Genomic DNA, 23165 nt, shown 5'->3' on the forward strand with positions numbered 1-23165 from the left:
AAGTCCCTAGAAGTTAATTTAAAATGCATGCTCCAGCATAATGCAAACTGCCATGTGGCTGAATCCAAAACATAGCTTGGGCTCCTCTATGCTAAAATGCTCTTCTAAACCACCTTCCCAGCGTAGGTTTCTACCTTGAAATATTGCTCTCCGCAGGTTTACTGTATCCTGAAGGAGCTAGTCAGAAAGGGCCAGAATTTAGGGAGTCATATTTGCTTTGCATTTGGGACATGGTGAGTATTTTGTAAACAAAAGATACAAGAGGGAAGCCTGCAGCAGATGAGCTTACAACCACACTGAAGGCAGCATAGTTGCATCTTACTTAAGGATTTCTAATGAGCAAGTTTTTGCCTTGTTTCCCCCTCACCCAGAGAGTTTCAATACTCAAGTATGTCAGATATATACCAGATATATTTGGTGTGCCACAAGACACCAAAATGCCAAATCTCATGGATCCAGCTCAAGAGGAAGAGCTGCAGCGCAGCCCCTCCAGGAAATCAAAGCTGATGCTGGTTCACCACAATATCCTGGGCTATAAACCTGCTGCTTCAGAAGGACCTGCTGAGCTGTGTCCAGTAAGGTCAGAGAAGCCAGGCCCTGTCAGGGAGCACCACAGCCATCTCAAGCTCAGCCACCCCAGCACCCGTGAACCAGAGGACCAGGCACCACAGGCACCACGGACCAGGTTCTCCCAAAGTCCGGCCACGTGATTCACAAGAAAAAGATGCTCAACAGATTGCGCCAAGCATATCGTAACACTCCCGCTCAGCTGCCTTCTCCTGCAGCAACACTTAGGGTTGCCAGCTCCTACAATCTGATAGTCAGTCTAGCAATACTTGCTATTTTTATTAAAGCATGGTAGCCTTGAAGTCAAGTGTTCAGGGAAGAAGCTCAGCCTCCGCTTCCAGCACACAGCAAGCTCCTGAACTGCTGTAGAGAAAAGTTTGAGAATGAGCGGAGTATACCCTGCAGGCTCAGGAAGCAGAGAACAAATAAACGGAATACAAAATGTATTATTTAAGAAACAGAAAACAAATAAAAACACCACCAAAAAACCCCCTACCAATCCTCATGATCTTTTGAGGCCTGACTTATGATCCTAGAACAATTGAGGTTGGCAGTACTATACATTTTACAGCATTTATTCACAGCTGTAATATCCCAACATCCAAATACTTCAGAGTTCTTGGAGCTACTCGCAGATCTCCTGACTACAATCAAGCGTGACAATTCATCCCAGCTGCCAATCCAGCCCCAAGATGTCTTCTGAAGGTGCTTTAGTGCCGACCGATGTTTGCAGAAGCATTAAATTCCTGCTCGCTTCACGGTAAGAGGTACAGCCTGCACATTTTCCCAGTCTCAACGTTAAAGCAGAGGGTTTACCTCCGGTACCTAATTAAGGTCTGTAGAGTACAGACATTGTGCCACAGAGTAAACACAACCGCATGAAGCAGTCAAATTACCAAGAGAATTACTTTTTAGGAGTCCACAATTCTTCTGTGCTCAACACAAACCAAGCACTAGGTTTCCCATTCATATTTAGTGGGTACTGAATACGTGTGTGTTTTATAGGAATGCACCCAAAATAATTTTATTGGGCTGCTGGCAGGTGAATTCTATACTTAGCCCTAAACATTGAGGTTTGAACACAGATTTTTTTTTTTAAACACAACCCTTCCCAATGAAAAAACAAAAGGCATTACTGGTGAAAGATTTAGCCACAAAATTCTCATCAAGTTTAATTTGTTCTGTGGCTTAATTCCACGCATCTCTGAAAATTCAGGGCAGGATATCTGCACACTTTTGGACATGCATTAATGAAACACTTTGTTTACTTTGCAACTGCCAGAGCAATTAGCCAAATAAAGTATAGAGCAGTTAGAAAAGAAAGAGTCAGTCAAGGAGCTTTCCAATTAAGTCTGCAGGGATATTTCTGCAGCATGAGTCTCAAGGATCTGTGTGCTGGGTCCATGCACCACGGTGGGACCTGCCTGTCATCAGGGACTGCTGGGGTACCGGTACGGCTCAGACACAGCCCTCACCTCCTCCCCACGTGTTCCCCTCATGATACCAAGTACTGACATGAATGATGCCCAGCTCCTTCTCTCCATAACATCACTGTGTTTGCTGCAACTCTCACCACAGTTTGTGTACTCAGAGGATCACCCTGCACACCTCCAGGGAAAAGGGTGTCCCACCACGGGCACACGCGGCCTGAAATCCAAGAACATCTCAAGAGGTTACTGCAGAGGAAGAACAGCCTCTCTACAACAAAATATTAAATACAAACAAAGAAAGAGCTTTTAAAAGCCCTCTTGGGGTACTGCAAGTGGAAGTTGCAAGATGAAGCTTCCAGATGGCTCAGGATTGTGCATAGGTCTGGATTCACCCCACTGCCCGTTTGAAGGGCCAATGGCGGTGAATTTTTAAATCTAGGCAAGATAAACCTCATGGTTACTTGTAGGTATTTGTCTTTTCTTTCATATTTGTCTTTTCTTTCATATTTGTCTTTTCTTTCAAAGTGCAGAAGTGCAAACCACATGAGACTGACAGAAATTAGGGATCAGGCGGGGCAGACTGTGCAGCTTCAATTCCAGCCGCTCTGGCAAAAAACTCCTGACCCCTCCAAACTGCCCAGTGATCCCAGACACCCACTGTCCACGCAAGGCAAAGACGCTGAGAACAGTGAGCACATCTCAGATGGTTTTGCCTTCAGTTTTGCTTGTCATATTGTTTTGAAAACACATTCTTACCTCCTTAAAAAAAAAAAAACAATTGATCCACTACCGCACAGTGATTCTTTGTTCTTAGGGATTCAGTCTACTTTATGGCTGTGTTCATTACGTATTAGAAACCCCAGGTCAAATAGTACTACAAGTCCTCCCGCAAAGTAACATTTACATTTACTTCAAAAAGCCTCCCTGCAGAAGAAAATGCAGGAATTTTTTAAACCTTTAACTGTTTTGTAAGAAACATACCGTACCAAACCACCACCATTTTGAGTTCAGAATGTTTTTGCCTGGTACAAAGGAAGCTAAAAGCAAGTGTCTGTACAGCTGAGACAGCAGGAGGTAGGAACAGGAGACTGGTTTTTCACCCACAATCCTGCCCAAAACAGAGTATGGTTGAGTCAGAGAAGTCACTTTGCAGAGAACATGGAAGAACAGCACTGGTGTTCTCCTTAAGGTTGTAGGAATGCATGCATAGATAAAAACAGTTTTAAAGGAGCTTGTTTTCTGTAGTGAGCAGATTTGGGCAATCCTCGCACCGACGTACCATGCTCATTTTCACTTGCCTGTCCACACCACCAGAACATTTCTGTGTGAGAATTCCACTCCTGGGCATCCAGATCTCACCACTATGCTGGTGCACATGTGTGAAGCAGATCAGGTGCGGGTTGAACACGCGATTTCAGGACAAACAGCACCCTGCCCGCTTACAGGAGCATGCAAGGCACCCAGCTACGGTCTGCTTTACAACCCCAAAAAATTCCTGCTAAAACTGTTTTACAAAGTCTTAATACCTTCAGTGAAATCGCAAGTCAGAAAAAAGAGAAATAACCATTAAAACCCTTAAAAAAAAATCCCAGCCTCATAATAGTACTATCCGCAAGCTGAATTCAAAATTTTGACCTAGCAAGCTTAATAGCATACTATTAAAACAATTTTTCCCCCAGTTTTCTTTCACCTTTGGACACAGATAAGCAGCATGACTGTGCCAGCACAAGATGCGAGAGTGTTACAAGACAAGTGAAGCACCTAAATGCAAACAAATGCATTGGTCTTAAATGGAGCCTCATGCTGTACCTTCCTCAAGACATGCTGAACATAATTTCAGTTTAATATTCTGTTTCTCATTATGGGCCTTGGAGACTCTCTCGAGCACCATGAAAAGCAGTATTAACCCAGCCCTCAGCACTGGGGGCAATCCAGCCAAATTATTCATGCTGGTCTTTTGCTTCAATTTTTGTAGTCTTAACTTAATGTCCTTAAACAAATCTGAAAGGAGGATAGCTGACAAATAATACAGACTTTACTTAAGACATTACAGACAGCCATGTTCTGCAGCCCTGAGCCATTAAGCTAAAAACCCACACTGAAGCCAAGGGGAGTTTCATTGGAGCCGGGCGTAAAGGCTGCAGCCCTGACACACAGCTCGTGGTAGTCACAGCCAAGCACTGAGAAGCAAGAACATTAAAAAAGAGAAAAAGAAAGGAAAAAGGAAGGAAAAAAAAAAGAAAAAAGGAAAAAAGGGGGAAAAAATTTTCCCACCCCCCACTCTCCTCTCTTTGTAAACCAGCTATAAAGATTAGCCTCAAATCCTGATTTCAGAGAGAGGGGAAAGATAAGAAATGATTTGCAGGTGTTAGCATTTTCCCACAGATCTTCAGGGCAGCAGAACTGATTTCAAGATGAAAAACTGGCATGGGTACTTTTGGTGGGTAGACGAGATAGAGCAACGTGGGTGGAGAACCAGTTTCTATCCCTATACGTTACACATGAATGCTTGCACAGAAACAGCAGCATGTCCATGAAACACCCCTTATTGTTCCATAAAAAAAATTAATCGTGTTTTCACGAATGCAGAAGCAGGTGTAGAGCCCTGTGCAAGAGCGGCCAGGTCCCAGGTGCTGTGGGCAGGCACGGCAGTGACCAGCGGGGACACCAGAGGAGCCCGACACATCCCAGGCCAACTGGCATCTGCAGCCACTTCATCTCCCCCAAACGCCGCTCTATTTACCAAAAATAAGACCATTTTTACTCCACGGAATGAATGTGACCTGGGGCGAGTGCCAGGAAAAAGTGTAGAAAAAGCTGCCCCGTATTTATTTATTTTAACAGAATAAGACAAAACAGTTTGCTGCTAGAAATAAACATGAAATCTTGCAGAACTCCCCCCCTCCCAAAAACCCCACTACTCCCCCCCTCACTCCCTCCCCTTCTCCTCTCCCTCCAACATTGTAAGTAGCACAAAAGATCACATTACAAATGCCAGCTGTGGCTCTTTTGGAAGGTGGCCTCCATCTCAGAGGTAGTATATGTTCCTCACAGCCTAAGTGGTTGCTATGGTAAATATGCTTTTTATTGAATAGCAGAGGGAAACAGCTTTGAAAGAGACCCATAAGAACCCATAAACGGTCAAAATGCAAGGCAGATCACCCTCAGCCTGGAAACGGGTTTCTCTTCATTTTCCAAAATGACTGGGATTTTTGATCCCTTTTTTTTGTGTTGTCCACTTGCCTCCACCTCGCCCACACCCGGGTAGAGGGGCTGGAGAGGGCTGGGGGAGCTGGGACCCCAACCAGCCCCCGGCACAACGAGCTGCTTTGGCTTTTAAAGCCAAGCGCTCGCTCTCCTGCCCGGTGGGAGGATTCGGGAACAGGGGATGCTCAGCACAGGTGATGCCCAGGGACCCCACCGCGCTCCACCTGCCCTCCCAGGCTGCAGCCAGCCAGGGGGAACCTGCTGCTCCCTTCACCATCACCTCCTGCAAGCCCCACACTGCTCCCGTCCCCCAGCACAGCAGGAAAAAATGAATTAAAATAAGGAAGTTACTTTGGTTCATTTCTTATTAAGAATAGGAAGATGGCAGGTTTTGATGGCTGTAGATTTCTAAATAACCAGCCAAATATATTTTCTCTGATCTCTTCCTCGAGTGGCAGCCCAAGTGGACAGAAGGAAAAAGCAAAGTCATTCTGAAAAAGTGAAGCAACCAGTGCTAGATATCGACTAAGCAAATATCAGACCTGTGCCCATTGCTCTCTGCTGTACTGAGGGATGGTTTAGAAGCTACAGGCTCTAAAAGACAGGAAAGCTTTTTCCTTTTTAAATAAAAACTAAGACGCAGCAAAGGGATGAAACTTCAAGTTAAACAGACAACAATATAATAAGAAGCTCCTCAAAAACGTTTAGTTTGATTTTAGATTTCTAACAAAACCAATGTGCACCTTGGATGATCTACCAGCTATGTCAGCTTTAGACTGCATAACAAAAGAACAAGCAATGTTTCTTTTCCTGGGATTCACCTTGTCAGCCATTAGTTATAAAAAAGTTAACCAAAATAAAACCCAAACATGTAAAACTTGATGGTAAAGCATTTCAGAAGAAATATTCCAACCCACTCCATGCCATCTTCTCCAGAGGTAAGTTTCGTAGATGAACACTCAGAGCCAAGATGCTCCATAACATCAGGTGGCATTGACAGTGGCTATGGGTGAGGATGGGCCAATGCATAACATCATATAAATAAACAGTTTCTTTTTAGACCTCTATGGATGCTATTCTAGAAAGTAAAATGAAACCCCAAATCCCTCTCACGCAAATTCATATGGAACATTTCAAACTCAACATTGCTTTTACAACAGAAGCAAGGAAATTTAACTGAGAAGTTAATTAGAAAAGCTATTTTTAGCAATGCTACGTCTTATAAAGAAAATTTCATATTTTGCAGGTAAGTAGTAAACATTTGATAACACTTTTTATACTAAATGAGAAGACATCACAAGACAAAGGGACATGTACTCTATTGTGCTTGGCTCTGTTGAGCCTTCACCGAGATAAAATACTGACAAACTCTCCAACTTTCATTCAAGATTTTGCAATAAGAAAATATTTTTTTAGTGAAGGACGCAGAACAGGCTGGGTTTTTATTTTTTTAATGCTTTCCAAAAGCATCCTTTCATTCTCTTCAGTTCAACATTGTCAGATGTGTAAACCAGCCTGATTGGACTCCATTGCCACTAAGTAATTGTGCAGTGTGCAAACTGAAAGTATTTTCAACCCTATTCCCTCCTACCAGGCACATGAATGATAATTTCATAAACATCCCAGCAATAGCAAATGTATTCCCCCTCTTTTTAAGCTCATTAGGATTTTTATTTGTTTTGAAGTATTTCTCTTTTGGTTTGTGTAAAATAAAATTGATGACAACCAATGCCATTACCATCAAATGCCTTAAAAAAATAATAACAAAGGAAGAACATCTTTCTGTGTTTACTTACAACAATATGTGCTGGAGATGGAGACCTAGCATCCTTGAGGGCTTGTCTACTCTGAAGGCTCCCTGCCTGAACATCAAGCAGTGGCCATTTCATCTGCAGATACTGGATGGAGGAAACAAAAATGGGGAAAGAAAAATGAGTTCAAAAAAGAAAGGCAAAAAAATAACAAATCTCAGGTAACATGGGTAAAAATATATAAATTAAAACTCATGCAAAGAACTGAAACAAAAATTAAGACGACCTTGCATGTTTGTGGAGACAAAGTCTGTGCAGAACACTTAACAATTTCATACCACCACATTACAGTTCAAGAATAAGAAAATAAAGTAGATTGCAAAGATGGTATTACATTGATTTTTTTAATCGTAGCAGATCTAGAACAACAATAAAACCCACACAGAAATCAAATACTAAAACCATGAAGTGGACGGGACAAGGGAGGGGAAGGTGGATTATCAGTCTCAGAAGAGTGAAAAAAGGTATCATGGGTTAAGAATATGATCTCATTATTTAATAGGTCATCTGTCATTCTTTCAACAAATGCATCATGTCAACTCCTTCAGCTTCCCAGCGCTGTACAAGCCCTAAAGGCAGAGGTCTACCCCAAAAAGACCCAGTAATGCTGGGTCTTAGAATGTATTTTCTCTGCTTTTCACCATTTCTAGAAGCCACCATGGATTATTTGCTTCTTGCTCACTATCACCAGGAAGAAACCTACTGTCAAACAACCCTCAAGAGACTTTGCACAGTGTAACTTATTCAATTACAAGACCAAACTTAATAAGGACTCCTGTTGACAATGTCCAAGCCAGAGTAGAGCCTGGTGCACTCAGGCTCAGCTGTGCTGGCCAAGTGCGTGGGGACAGCCACTACTTCTTTATGTCACTGGCACATGGGCTGAACCACAGCTTAACCACATTTCAAGAAGGAGCAGAACATTCCCACAGATTTAACCAGCATCAAATATCGACAAACTTCAGCTCTCAGGCATGCACGTACTCTTGCTAAACCCACCTGGAGCCATTGCACCCCAGCCAGATTGCACAGCAGAGCTCAAGGCTTCCACCAAATAGGTGAAGTCAAGAGCTGGTACCCAGATTGCTGCATCAGAAGCACTTGATTCTGACCAAAAGCAGCCCCGCAGAGAAATCAGTCCAAATACTCCTCTGCACGGTACATCTAAATATAATTTCAGTCCAAGCTTTTCTCTCTGCATGGTGCTGCAGTGTGCCAATTAGGCATACTGGTTAATAGGTGATCTCTAAAAGCCCTGTATCGTGGTGGAAGATATGTATACTGCCACATACTTTCAACCCTCTCCCAGAACTAAGAAAAGCAGCTGTACGAATAGATCAGGCCACTGCAGAAGATCCTGTTTAGCACTAGACTCCAGTTGACCTAACACATCTATTCCTAGAAAATATCTAGAGAAATAGTTGTTTACCCATTCCATGGTGTTTTGTTTTGTTTTTTGAAGAGTAATCTTGAAGGAGAACCACACAGAAACAACCCCCAGCACCCCAGGCGAACAAAGGAAGCTGTATCTAAGTCTCCATGAAGGAGGGAAGCAGATCTGGTTCCATGCTTTCAGCACATCACTATCACATTTGCTCACGTATGCAAAACATTCGCTAGCATGCAAGGCCTGTTTGCTGCAGGACTCTGGGCACGGAGGTGACCAGAAGCAGCAGTCGGCAGGAGGATGCATTACCAATTCCCATCGCTTGGAGGGCCTGAGATTTCTGAGCTATTGGAATGCAAATAAACAAACCCCATACTCTGGATTTGTGCCCCATACAAGTTCCTGAAGTTCCAAGAAGTCTTGTTTTTATTCATCTTCACATTCGGGATTTGTGCAATGTGGACTAGAATGTTTCAGCACTTCTTAAAAACAAGAAATAAAACCCAAACAAACCAGAACTAGTCTCCTGTAAGCGACATTTCTAATTCTTATGACTCAATTGTAAGCCTCCAGATATTTGATCGCTTGTATCAAATCCCTGCTCTTCAATGTAGGTGACCACAACATAAATTTTAAAGATGAGATGATGTTAAAGTAACTTTCTAACCCTTTGTGGTTTAAAAAAAAGTGCTTAAAAATGCAACCCAAGTGCACAGAAAATGAACCCAAAACCTAAGCCAACTGAGAGCTTCTTAACTTGAGGGGAAATCTGATACATTTCAGATTTGCAGATGGCACTATTAAACAAGTCAACTGCTAAATTTTTAGAAGTCCGCCAGTTGTCTTAGGCAGTGATTTTAACACCACCTAAAGGGGCATATGAACTTGCAGAAAGGGTCATGATGGGTCACAGCTACTACCAGCTTCCTCAGGTTTTCCAGCCAGCTGTTGGAGTATTTTTCCCTTCTTCCAAGGAAAACTTCCTTCCAGGATGTGTGCCTCATGGTACACAACTCTGTTTCAAACTCCACGACCATTTCGGAGAGTACAAAGTTACTACTACCACAGCTAAAGCACTTACAAGAACTTGCCAGCTCAACTGGTGGCATTTCAGGAAATGGCCATGAAGCTGTTACCCACCAAAATAAACCAACCGCCCTCAATCTTCCATGACCACTCTGTGGTCATGAGCAATCCTGGAATATTCCTACATCCATGACAACCCATGAGGGAGCTCAGGTCAGCAGCTGTCCTACAAGACAGGCCGAGAAACACGTGGGCTTTTCTGAGACTGAGGCACTGACGCAGCAGCGCGAGCAAGCTCGCATCAGACCACATCCAGTCGGTAAGTATCGCAGGGATCACAAAGCCTTCAGGACTGTCAGTTCTGCTGGTCTTCACTAGCAATACACACCCTTAGAAGAAACAGAGCAAGAAGGTATGGTTGTTCCACCTCGATCTCACAAGAGCCAGTACTTTCAGCACGGGTGCTCCCACACCAGGCTGAGCAGCCTAAGTGCGAGATGAAAGTTTCAGAAGGTCTTACTGCTGCTTTGCTTTTCTGCCTTTAAAACCCTCAGTCTGGACTCTCAGTAAAGTCCTTCTCTTACCCACCCCTGCCAAAGAGGATCCAAGAATTCTCACAGTACAAAGGCTGAAACGCAGCCAAAGCTGCTCCTCCTCTTGGACACGAATGTGGACCCCAGCAGGAACGGTGCAAACCCAGGGGGCTCAGTTTTGCACACAAGCACACACACGGACAGCTTCCATTTCCACCAGTGGGTAATACACCAGTGGGGGGGGGGGTGGGAAATAAACAGTCCCCATGGAAAGCAGAATCACACAAGGCTCAATAAAGCAACTTCCACAAGCTCTACCAAGTGGCCAGAATCCTGAGCAGCATCCCAGGCCCGCCAAGGGCGAGACGTTCTGTCCATCAGACAGAGGGCCAGAGCCCACAGCCAACGCCTGTGTCAAGCTAGCGAACCCAGAGCTTCAACAGCAGGACGCTTGCTAAAGAAAAGAAGTCCAATTTGCCTGCGTCAAAACGCCAGCCCCGTTGATAAAGTATGAAATATTAGCATTGTTTAAGGTGACGAGCCTGACTCAAGGCCTCCTCATCCAAGAATTGTCATGCCTGTAACACAATATTGATGTGGTGGCTTATAATTCTTACTTTACATAAAAGCTTCATTGTGTGCCAAATTCAATCTCCACAGGCTACCTGAGCCACAGATTTTTACGAGTCTACATTTCAGCGCTGCGAGTCTACAATACACATAATTTTCAATTATGTTAGGGCAGAACAGGATCACTGCCTATATAACATTACTGGTTGGAGGAAATGAGACTCAGCCCTACTGCCGAGAGAGCTAACTGGATCCAGATGGCGGGCCGAGCGAGGCGGCCGGCCCAGGGAGCGACGCTGGAGCAGCAGCCGCCCCCTCCACAACTCTCTTTCAGCACGGAGGACGCCAAGCCGTGGCCAGAGCTGGCGTGGGAGGATGCTCGGGCACGGCGGGAGCTGCATCATGGCACGGGGAGGGCGAAGAAGAGGGGGGAGAGGAGTGATTACTTTCACAGGTTTGCTACTGCTACCCTATGCTGCGATATTCTTATTAAAGAGGAGAAAAATTAAGTCTTGTTACAGCGGAGAGGTAAATCCTTTCCTTCCTCGAGCAACTAAATAGCAGGAAATCCTCTTCTCTCGGCTCTAAATGCAGATTTGAGCCAGGCAGTTCCTCTGATTTGCAAGGAGTCCACAAAAATCCGAAGCCGACTTTCCCAGCCTTCTGACACTGATTTTACATTCCTGCACCGGGGGGGAAGGGAAGGAGGGAGGGAAGTTCCCACCATCCTGCTCCTGCTAAAGCTGGACACGCGCTCACTCCTCTCCTGCCTCTGTGTCTTAGTGTGGAAATTAGGATTTGCCTGTAAAAACATTGAACTTTTCAACAAATTAACTCTAACAAATCTGCACAAATTATTTTGGAGCAAAACTGTTGAAATGGGCTCTGCTGGTCTGCTTTTAACATTTTTTAAAATAATGTCATCTTGCCATAAGTATTATATTCCCTGTTTAACAATATGATCTGATGGGGATCATTAGCATGTGTGTGTTTAAAAAAAAAAAAAAAAAGTTTTATGGCAAGTCTCAGAGAGCTTAAGCAAAATAATTGTTAAGCTCCAGGCCTCTGCACAAAAATTAAAACACGTACGGGGCGAGCGTACTTGAGAGAAACCAAAGCTTTTAAAAAGGCTGTTAAATTGTCAGCACAAGGGAAAAGGCGAATGATTTGAACAGCCCAGATTTGTTTTTGTAGAAGGGGAACAAAAAAAAAGTCACCCCTACCCTCCACTCCTGCGAGCAGCACGTCCTCACCTCCCATCTGCAACCTGAAGGTCCTGCAAAGCGAGGACCCACCGAGAGCAGCTCTGCGTCCAGCCCCCCGAATACCTCCCTGGGCACTGGTGGGACAAACGAACATCCTTCCCAAGGCTGCACAGCAGAGTTGGTCAAAAGCAGCTAAAATTCACATCCAAGACTAGAGGAGTTTACCGGGAACTCTTAGTCACGGCCAGCAGCCACCCCGCGCGCCGGGGCCGAGCTCGCAGTGGCGCGTCCCCGATGGAAGGGATGGCACGGAGCTCGCAGGTGTTTCCTGCACCGGTGTCCAACCTGGACCTGCTCCCTTGTCATGCTATTGTTTTCACTGCTGGAATGCCCTGCGAGTGATGTCTCACAGCACATAAATACATAAATGCAATTAAAAAAAAAAAAAATACACTATATTTTTAAATGGAGGGAAAGCTGCACAACACTTTCCTGCTCATGTTTCCTGCAGCTGGTGCTTATTAGCTCCCAGGAACCGAAACAAGCAGGAACAGGGCTCCTGGAGCCAGCTTGATGCCACAGGCCTCCAATACCTCTCCTAAGCATGGGACCACATCTCCACCTTCAGAGTCTGCGCTTTCTCCCTGGATCTCAACGCACCACGTGAACAGAAATATTCCTGATCCTGGTTTTGCTGTTAGTCTCTCCCTTGGCCAGCGCTGCAGAATCACATAGAAGTACACACCTGGATGTCAACTTAGAAGCTTAGGAGTTTCTCCAATATTTAGTAAGCAGCTCTTCTGGGAGGGTGTATCTAGGCAAATTTCAACCAGAGATAATCCAGTAGATTAGCACAGGAGAGCACGATGCTGAGGAGAGGGCTGAGATTTACGGGCAAGGTGATAGGAACGAAGACAGACCTTAACGAGACTGTAATTGCTCTTTGCGGACAAGAAAAATAGTTGCAAGAGGATTCTTATCTTGGTACCTACAAAGAAAGGTCTGTAACCTGCTAGTGTCCCCACTTAAGTCAGAAGGCAAAGTCTCCAAGGATGTAAAAGTAAAGCCTCAGCTTCTGCTCCATCCCTTAATTTACCTCGATCACTTATTGTTGGTCTTTAGTTATGCTGTTTGTAGAGGTGTGCAGTGTGAGAATAAAATCTGAAGGATTTATTTTAAATAACTCAAGAAGATTGCTGAAGGAACTTTAAAAGGGCCTCCTATTTCTTGCAGATCTGCAGTGTCTGGAATTTTTTGTATGAGAAGTCATAGACACCACCCACAATGCTCAGCCCTTCTACAGAATGTGTAATGTACCACAACGAGGCACAGGGGAGCTGCTCAAAATAAGAGCAACAAGGCTCATTTCAATGAGACCAATCCATTCCACACAAAACATTTCCCCACTGCATTCAAGAAATGAAAGCATGAAATTGTAAAACACGGAAGTATTTATCACGTATTTCCAACTTCTTTTTTTTTTTTTTTAACTAATATCACCCTTTACACTATTGCAACAGTGCAAAAACAAATCATTAAATAAAATACATAAAGAGAGAAAAAGTAGCCCCAAATAAAAAAAAAGGGAACTGGTAAGTGTTCTATACCTGCACAGACACTTGCACATAGGGCATTAAGTCCTCTTCCCAATTCAGAACACCACTTATTCACTAGAACCGGTATTGGCCAAACCATCTTGTGATATGTTCCTGAACAAGACATTTCTAGTGCCTTGAATTCCCCATTATTGAGAACTTGAGTGACCTTGTCTCCTTCCCTTCCAGTAATACACAAGGAATCCCCGAAATGGGGGCCCTGAGTTGCCCGTGTGAGTATTTTGCCTGTGCCTTTGTCACACAGCTGAAGCACTGCTAAGGCATAACAAAAAGGAGAAGGCAGAGACCTCCACAGCCTGAAAGTTACAGAAATATGTTAGTGATCGAACAGTTTGAGATCATCTCAAAGGAGGGACACCTGAAAGCAGAAATCCAGCAAGCTGGAAGCGCCTCACTGAACAATCTAAGGCAAAGATGAAGATTGACAAACAGGATGCTTGTTTTGGGGTGGAACAAGGCGCAAAGAAACAGTACGAGTCCCATGGGCACCTCAACAACTGCAGTTCCCTCTTGGGTGAGCAGTCAAGACTGAGTGGAGGTGGAGGAACATCCCACAAGCACGAGACCAGTATCCTTCTCCTGACCCATTAACCAGACCCCATGTCCTCACAGCACACACAGCTCTTCTCCGGCGTCCCGGACGAGATGCAATACAACAGCTACATCCCGTTACCACTGCCCCATGTCACCCCTATTAACACCATTTTTCTATACACGCTGATAAGGGCCCAGAGGAGGCTGCTGTGGGGAAACGGCCAAAGAGAATAATCAGAAGCTTCCTTAAAAATTATTGCCTATGAAAGTTCATGCAGATTTAGATAATTATTTGCTTATTCTGACACGGATGAAAGGCATTCTTGCCATCAGTTCTACTGAAATACTGAAGTAAAACAGGTGTTTTCCTTCTAATGAATGTAAGGTTGGTAGACTACACTTGACTTCTAGGATATTGATACTGAGCTTGAAGAAGCTAAGTAAATGCTAATCAGCTACGGCAGGAATGAAAAATCAATTTTTTAGCTTTTCAAGAGGAAGAGTGTTCATGTGACACAGAAGTACAGCATTACTTTCTGCAGTTCACATGGTATCTCCGCAAACAACTGCAGGCAGTGTTTCTCGATCTTGGGTGGAGCTTGGGAAAGCACCATCACTTTTTTCACGTTTAATTTGAAAGCCTCCACAGCCCCCACTGCACAAATCAGCAGGTTGGCTGAGTACTATTTAGATGTCTACAAAGTACTGTTCCAAAAGACAGGCACAAATAAAAGCATAATTTCACACAAGGAACAAGAACAAACTTCTTATCTACTTAGAGTCAGAAAAAAAAACCAACTTCATCTTCAAACTACTTTCCCCAGATTTTCTCTGCAACCTGTTCTATTCCACTCGAGCATGGAGTTACCATTAGAGAAAGAATGAGACGGCCACGAAATCTCAAGCCTCTCTGGAGATATGGCTTGTTTAGACTCAAAGCTAAACCAGCCTCCAAGACTCACTGAACAAATTGATGTGCAGACCCACATTTAATTTCTCTTCCTGGCAATCTCCCAGAGAGTGAGAGAACAATTGGTAACTAGTGTTCGCATGAAGTCCAAGAATGCATTTTATGGTCTATAAAATATAATTCCTTTCCTCCCCATTAAAGACAGTAAAAATATCTGACAGCATGTTAGAGACAGGGATCACGGCACTGAACCACCTCCATTGCAACAGAAGAGCTGCACCAGGGGAACCTTGCCTCCCTTAAAACTTTCCAGCTCTGTTACAAGCATAACTCCATTTGTAAAGGAGGTACTATGACTTCAAGCTTTGCAGTCACTTTTTAATTTTCTTTTTTTAAGGGGGGGGTGGGAAATATCACGAACAAACACCCACCACGCAGAGCACAGTGGTCAGCCAGCCTGGTTCTACTCTAATATTGCAGAACGTGTTTGCTCTGTCCTGTTCCCTTTTCACCCCACCGCACAGATCCGTGGCACAGGACAGCACGGTGGGGTAAGGAGCAAGAGGGGCTCTCCAAAACTGACCCCCACCTTTCCCTCGCCTCCATCACTTGGATTCTCGAGCGGGAGTTACACGTTTCCTAATTACGGGAAGCATTAACCAGACTCCTTTGGTACTCTGGTGGTAATGCCCACCAGGAAAGCCATCTCTACAGACCCAAGATGCAAAATGGATGCTGAACTGGTGCCACTTTCCACTGCGTGTATGCGTGTGAAGGAAAGACACACAGAAGCCTCTCCTCGTGCACCTCTGTCCTGGATCAGCACTACCTGCCTTCATCTTCTGTTACTATCATCTAAGATGGACAGTTGCCCAATCTGTTCTCCCAAGTGTTTACTGTTCATGCGGCAGGGAAAAAAAAAAAAAGAGTCTGATTTGGTTTCTTATGGGATGGAGGAGAAGGAGGACCAGGGCACGGCGGTGACCCTCAGCAAGGCCACACTGTACCCTGCTTCCACAAGACTGAATCCAGGCAAGCGGTTTGTTGCACAATTTCTGTGAGGAGCCGCACAACTTCAGAAGCCCCGGTTTACAAAATCTGAGCCAAAGAAGGGTTGATTGATAAAGCGCTCTGCACCTCTGGCTATCAGAAGCCACCAGACGCATGACGAGGGCGAGATGGGAGATGGATGCCCTGGGAGGTGCATCTTCTTGTGAAGGGGCCTCTCAGACTATCTGGTTTGGTTTTTTATTTTATTTTTCTTCTTCACTATTTGATCAAAGTTCTCACCTCAGGTCCTGTGAAGCACCTGCAAACGAGAGGCACAGGTGGGTGGCATCCCTGAGTAAAGATGCTACAGGAGAATTTAGCTGTTTGCTTGTTATTTTATCATCGCCTAACGGGGGGGTTTTACTGAGAGAGTCATATTTTCTCCTGCTGTTGGGTAAGTGAAACTCATGACTCTAATCACTACCACAAAAATTCCTGTTGATGTAGCAATTCTGGGTGAGCTGCTGGGAGCCACTCTCTAGTAAACCCAGAAAATTTCATACCGAATTTCCTGTTGCCTCCCTTGCGGTTTCTATGTGCGATGGGTCTTCAATGCACCAAGGCATTACTGCAGAATAGATGGCTCCAAGGGTTTCAGGCCCTCATGAAAACCAAGAACTTGCAAAATTCTCTTTCCCCAGGGTTGGTAGCTTAAGTTAACTCAAAAATGTAACCTTAAGGCAACCACAGGGAAAAGTCCCAGAGATAACACTGAAACCAGCAATATTCTGACCTCCTAGGAGAAGGTGGGAAGCTTTCTGTTGAGGTTATTTTGTTTTTCAGAAAGCTTGTCTTGGAAAAAAAAAAAAAAAAAAGCTTTCCACTGCATCATACCCTGGTCCACATTTCTCGCCATCATCTTTTAGCTCGGATGCATGGAGATGTCTTCGAAAGATGTAAAAGAGGTTGAGAGTCCCCTCAGCTAATTGTGCTGGCTGAGAAACAAAACTTGTGGGCTGGTGCAGGATTTGTGTCAGACTGACCTGCAAGACCAGCTACTCCTCCGAATGGAACCCTCCGCCAGAATCCTCCTGCCACTCAAGTATCATCTTGCTGTAACAAATTACTCCTAACCTAGGATTATGGCTCTTTCCAAATCCCTCCTAGAGAGCCAGGAAAGAAACATTCCCTCCCAGCATTCGGCACCAGTTGTTTTCCCTATCAATAATCCTCCTCTTTGCTCCTCTCACGGCGTTAGTCCATGGGGCCGGCGAGACTCGCACCAGTTTTCCTTCCAAACAAAAGCTGGATGTCTCAATTGTCCATCAGAAGAGGAAAAGTTGAAGGCTTGCCTTCAGATACTCATGGAAAAGACACCTCGTCTGGCCCAGAGGCAAGCTGGTTAAGTAGGAAGAATTATATTTAGGCGGAGGACTAAGTGAATCATTTGGGATGAAAGCAAAACCAAACAAATGAAGTATTCACTAAATCTGTGCTGTCACCTCTTGTTCCTGGGCAGCCACCCCGTGTATTTATTTTCTGGTTTCCTCCAGCACCACCAAAACAATGAAATGTGCATTTATGGTATTTAAATGAAGTATTTTAAAAATATTCTTAGTTGAATCATCAGCCACACAAAGTCTTCCTCAAGAACAAACAAAACGTTGGTTTTTTTCTTAAAGGAGACGCAGACAGACAAGACGTGAAAGCAAATACAGTCTAGAATTGAGACCACTGTGAATTATTTTTCCATATTAAAAAGGCACTCCAATGAAAGTAAGTGCAATTCCTATAAAATTCAAATAATGATGTGGCATTTGAAAGGCATTCTGAATATTCACATAAGAGTAGTTTATGCATTAAATTCAAGCAAATTCTGTTGACATATTTTAGGGACAAGTATGTATAAAATATACTACTGGAAGTTTTGGATAAATGTTTTTGTTTATTTAGAGAGATACATTTTCTTAAGTCAAAACAACTACACTGGCCTATCCACTCCCTGAGCTAAACTGACAAGAAACAAAAGTCAAACATCACAACGCACTATCACAAAATAACCCTTTCAGTTTTAATGAATTGGGGAAAAAAGGAAAAACCCACTTTTTTTAAACAGCAAGTTGAAATCATACACTGCTCCACGCATCTGGAGAAAAAGAAAAAAAAAAAAATTTTCTTTTGCATAAGGAAAAATGCAACATGCGCGAGCCTGCGTTTTTCCACTCAAAGGGTGGAGGGCAGAGAGGCAGGAGAAAAAAAAAACCAGTAATTAAAACAAAACCAAAAAAGAAATAGTAGAAATGCTGGCTGGGAAGAGGCCTCTGTCCCATGGAGAAGGGTATCAGCAGCTCTGCAATAGCTCATGTCCTGGAGGGACTCTGCCCCATGCACCAAATTCCTGTGGTCATGGAAGAGGTTTGTTTTGGAGAGGTGAGGGTTGCTTTTCTGCAGCAATCCGGAGGCGAACACCTACCCCATGGCCCCGGGAATGGAGCCCTGCTCCCCCAGACACAACACACCGCACTCCCCAGATTTGCATTTGTCACGCTTTCATGCCACAGTCCCAAAGTTAAAACAAAGGAGTCATCAGAGCAGCCCCGAGCGCCTAAATCTGTAAATAGCTGAAAATGTTGCTCTTGTTGCTAAATATAGCGCAGGCATTTTGAACTCGCTGGCCCACAAGGCAACTTGTATATTTATTTATTTAATGGTGGTTTGGGAACACTGAGTGTTTTTTAAGCCTGTTCATGTATGTTATGTTCTCTCTCTCGATACAAATATGAAAAAAAAAAAAAAAAAGGAACTTAGCAGGTAGTAGAAAAACAACTTCCACTTAAAATAGCCAGAAAGAGCAGAAAAGACATATTTGGCTTTGTAACGAGACCAAAGTCTCCTCCAGGGATGGTTCACGCAGAGTTAAATGCAGAATAGCTTCACCCCCCCACACTCTGATGCACCCAGCAAATGCCTCACTCCCTATGGGAGTTTTGCCCAGGGTTGGGCACATCTCAGCTGTGGGGATCGGAGATGCGGGGGCAGGAGGAGTGGGGACCCCCAGGAGCACCCCCAGGCTGAGAAACACCTGCAAAACACTGCGTTCCCAAGGAAAAGGCATCTGTAGTTGTCCACACTCCCGAAGCCAGCACAGGGCAGCCTGTTTACTACTAAATTCTGGAAGTTGGGCACCGCTTCGCAGGAGGGTGAGAGCTGGGGGGGGCGCAATGAGCCCGTGCAGGAGGCGAGGGCAGGGATGGATCCCTGGGGAAAGGTCCGGGAGCCGCCAGCCCAGCCCTGGACCACCCGGGAGCCTGCGACACAACACCCACCTGCGGGATGCTGGGCACAGCAGGACCCCCAGGGGACAGGGTGGTCCCCACAGGGGCTGGGGGTGAAGATGGGGGGACATGCTAGACCCCCCCAGGAGAGCCACAAGCAAACCAGCCACACCGCAGCCTTCACACACCTGCACTAATTGCCTTGGACCTGCAAGTGTCAAATGAATATTTTAGGTTTTAGCCTTACCTGCAACCGAAAAAAAAAAAACCACCCACCAAAACCAACAAAAAACAAACCAGTATCTATTCGAGGTTTGTTACAGCTGTCTTTAAATTTTTTTTTTTTTTTTTTTTTTAAAAAAAGGCTTTTTCTTAGCAGGGCGGGGGGTGGAAGAGGCTGCATCGACAGCTCCACTAGCCAGAGGCACTTTGCAAGGAGGAAAGTAGAACTCAAGATGTGGGCAGGCCTCAGGTTTCAGAGCCTCAGGGCACATCCAAGAGACACCAACCTCTTTACTGAACAGCCGGGAAAGCAAAGGCTCCAATCTTACAGCATTTTATAATCTTATTGCGGACACTTATATTTTATAAGTTCTCGAGGTTGAAGAGACTGGGCCAGGGAGGGACACAAGCCGCGTTAGCTGTCTGGTGGGGTTTTGGGAGGCATTTTTGGTTTCTAAAGATGAGGTAGGACGACTGCATACAAGGGTAATTATAAATGAAGCCAGTAAGGATCAATGAGCTCCCTTTCACAGCAATAGCTTATTTATTTCTTTTAAAAATCACGACACAGCACTTCTGTTCCATTTCCAAGTCAAATTTGTCCTAGGTGGAATCGAGGGAAGAAAAACCAGGTTCCTAAACAGATTTTTGAGAGCACTAATAGACTGAAGAGCATCTGCACAGGACAACAAGTTGAAGGCAATGTTTCTGCATGCCATACCGCTAACTCGATAACCTCAGGAGGGACCTTTCATCTCAACAGACCTGCACACTAAGGAGCTTACCTCTCGCATGTAACATCAGGCTTATTAAGCAACGTACGATGATACAATAGCTGCTAATCTACTGAAAATTATTATTCTTTTCCTCCTGCTTGCCCATAAGCAGCTCTGGGATTTGCAACGTATTGTTTGTAGGATGTTACCTGAAGGGCAGAGAGAACTCAAATTGCCCTGTCCTCCCCATTCCTTGGCTGATGCCTCCCAGGGAGGATTTCCAGTGACAGCTACCAGGGGTAGCCCAAGTACTGTAGAAAAATTCTTCTGACTGCGTATGGGTTTAAACAGAATAATTAGCTGCATTCTGTTTGGGGGTTTGGTTTTGGTTTGGTTTTGGTTTGTTTTGTTTTTTTTTAAAAAAAAGGAGAAATAATTATCCAGCAAGCAGGATAACAGCAAAAGAAAAATGCGGGACCTCCATACGATCATCTACCACCTCTTCCATCAGTCCAGGAAAAGATCGGCAGCTGCTGTAAGGCCGGCTTCAGGCTGTCATTCTGTGGAGCTGGGTGTTTTGCCATCACTCAAAAATTAACACGCCTCATTGTCCCTCTAGAAAGAGCCCTGTGGTCTCATCCAGTGGGGTCATTACCCGCCAGAGCATTCCACGTTTCCTCGAGAGGGCACAAATGTCCTGAACTCCCACACACTTGGAGCAGTTAATTCACTCAACAGGGCAAAGTATTCAGGTCAAGATTTTTCCACGAAGCAGTAAGGACTTGGGTGCCTGATTGGCTTTGCTCCTTTGTGAATCCCATCCCTTGCGCTGGTGCGTGATTTAAGACCCACACCAAAGCTCCACTCAAGAGGTCAAAAATTTGCAAAAATACAGTGACTAACACTTTTTTATTTTATAAGTAAATTTACAGATGTTTGCATTGTATTGGACAAAGTGCTTTCACTCTCTAAGTAATTTTAAACTTTCTCTCCGAGTTTATTAAGGTCTCTAACTTTTTTCCCCATCTAAGCCTCCTATTTTGTTCCAGGATGAAGAAGAATACACCTCTCTCTGGGGACTAACAGTATCCTTGGTGTATCTCTCTCATACAAATGTGTTTGAACATAAACAGATACCTTTGGTTTTACTTTACCATAGAGTTTAACACTCACATCAATCATTCCACATACGTACACATCAAACTACACTCCAGACAAACCCATATCCTATCAGTCCTGCATAACAATGCGTTAAACTTGTAAATATAACAAATCAGACCAATGCATCCACAAGTGTCAAGCGCTTTGGTAAAGTCTTCAGTGTTTTGCCTCTCAGAAACTCCGATTCCAACATCATTATCACCAGTACCAAATTATTAACTACTTGTGACTACCCTGTGCTGCCTAGTAGCATCCACCTCAGACCCTAAGCCATGCAGAAAGGGGCCTGGCTGTGCACAATCATGCAAAATCATACAAAATTCCCCACCTTATTTGCAACGCATTGCAGGGTGGGGGGTGGAGGTGGAAATCAAAGCAACCTACACACACACAGAGAATAGAAGCCACCAAAATAGTAGAAGATGGCAATGAAAAAAATGGATGTAGCAGCCACTCGCCCACACACATCAGAAGTATTTCAAACAGAAAAAGGAAGGGAATTAAAAAAAGAGACATCTGGCATGGGGACGTCCATACTATCCAGCGTATGCTTGGGTAGGCAGTGGTAAGAGATTTTTTTATTATTATTATTTTTAAAAGGGAGAAGGTAATTGTTTGCCAACAGATGATTAACTTCATCATTTTGAAAACGGAGAAAATCCAGAAGTGACAAAGTGCAGCCAAACTGCAGGGCAGGGCTGCAAGGGTGCACGCACAGCCACCACCAGCTGCTGGTACCACCGAGCAAAGCAGCTCCCTGGACAGCCATCCTGCTCCTTTCTCCTGTGCAGGAGAAATTTAAAGGAAAAAAAAAAAAAAAAGCACCACACACCAAACAAACAAACAAACACACACGACAAGCCTGCCCTTCAGTAGAGCCTAGATTAATTGCGAATGCAAATGAAGCCCTTCTGCAGCACTAGAGTCCATTTCCAGGGAAATGCGTGCGCTCGCCTCTGTTTACTCCGGCTCCAGCAATGCAGCACAACCTTCAGTCAAGCTATTAACTTGAACGTTGAACTTCACAGCACTGGCTGTCTTTCTCAGCCATTCTTTTGATGTTACCTCCAAAGCAAAAGATCAAAGACTTTGAGTGTGGTGAGGGGAAGTCCCAGGCTCTTAGCCTACCAGCCTGTGATATATGTTAAAATCCTGGCCAAAAGAGAGAGCGAAGGGGAAAAAGAAAGGAAAAGCTCGAAGAAAGCATCCTAGCAGAGCAGTGACACGAGGAAGAGGTGCAGCAAAATCCACATGCCACATCTACCCGGGTTCACACCCCCCAAAATGAGGCTTCTTTCTCTGCTCCTGAGCTTTCTGGCAGAGCTGGGCTGCTCCCTAAAATCTGCAGCATCCCCATCACCCCTTCTGCCACGAAGCTGCACCTTGCACGCTGCCCAGAGAGGCAGCAGATGTGTGCCAGCAGCACATCCCTAATGAGAAAAGCATCCCTGGTTGGTACATTGTGTAAACCCACAAGCTTTGCAGGATGGAGAGAGACGACACAGGACCACGGCTCTGCGAAACATCGAATTTCCGCGTCCGCGGAAGGCTCCTGGGCCATCCTGAATGAGTCACACGAAAATAAACCTTTTGCCTCAGCCTTCCTGCTCATAAAACGCAGATAATATTGCCCTGCCAGGATAACAGCCTGTTCTTCCTTGTGGGGCTCCGAGCTGGGCGGTGCGAAAGGCCACGCTGCTATCTGCAGGGGTCCAAGTCCACACACCCCCTCCCGTGTCACCGCACCCCGGCAGGAGGGGACACCCACAGCGGGTCCCCGGGGACAGGCAGCTCCCACGGCCCCGGGCGGGCACAGGGGCCGCTGGAGGAAGGGACTGCCTGGGGACAAGGTGGTTTCTGCCCCATCTCACCACCCTGGAGCACATCTGGATGCCTTTGGGAAGGCTGGTCCTGCAGGAACACATCTAGAAAGTAACCGCTTTTCCCCTCCCTCAGCCTGGATTGTTGGGGTTTTTTTGTTCTTGGGTTTTTTTTGTTTGTTTGT

The 23165-nt window shown here is 44.8% G+C and overlaps 1 protein-coding gene across 14 annotated transcripts in view; it reads right to left on the reverse strand.

Annotated features, from left to right (window-relative positions):
• The window catches only part of TCF7L2 (transcription factor 7 like 2), a 178326-nt gene that overhangs the window by 107944 nt on the left and 47217 nt on the right, over positions 1-23165 (reverse strand). For all 14 annotated transcript variants that reach the window (XM_065638652.1, XM_065638650.1, XM_065638663.1 and 11 more), the window contains exon 4: positions 7001-7102. In XM_065638652.1, the coding sequence (XP_065494724.1) occupies positions 7001-7102 (102 nt within the window). The remainder of the gene's footprint in view (positions 1-7000; positions 7103-23165) is intronic.

The sequence above is a fragment of the Caloenas nicobarica genome, chromosome 7, assembly GCF_036013445.1.
Source record: "Caloenas nicobarica isolate bCalNic1 chromosome 7, bCalNic1.hap1, whole genome shotgun sequence".
NCBI lineage: Eukaryota > Metazoa > Chordata > Aves > Columbiformes > Columbidae > Caloenas > Caloenas nicobarica.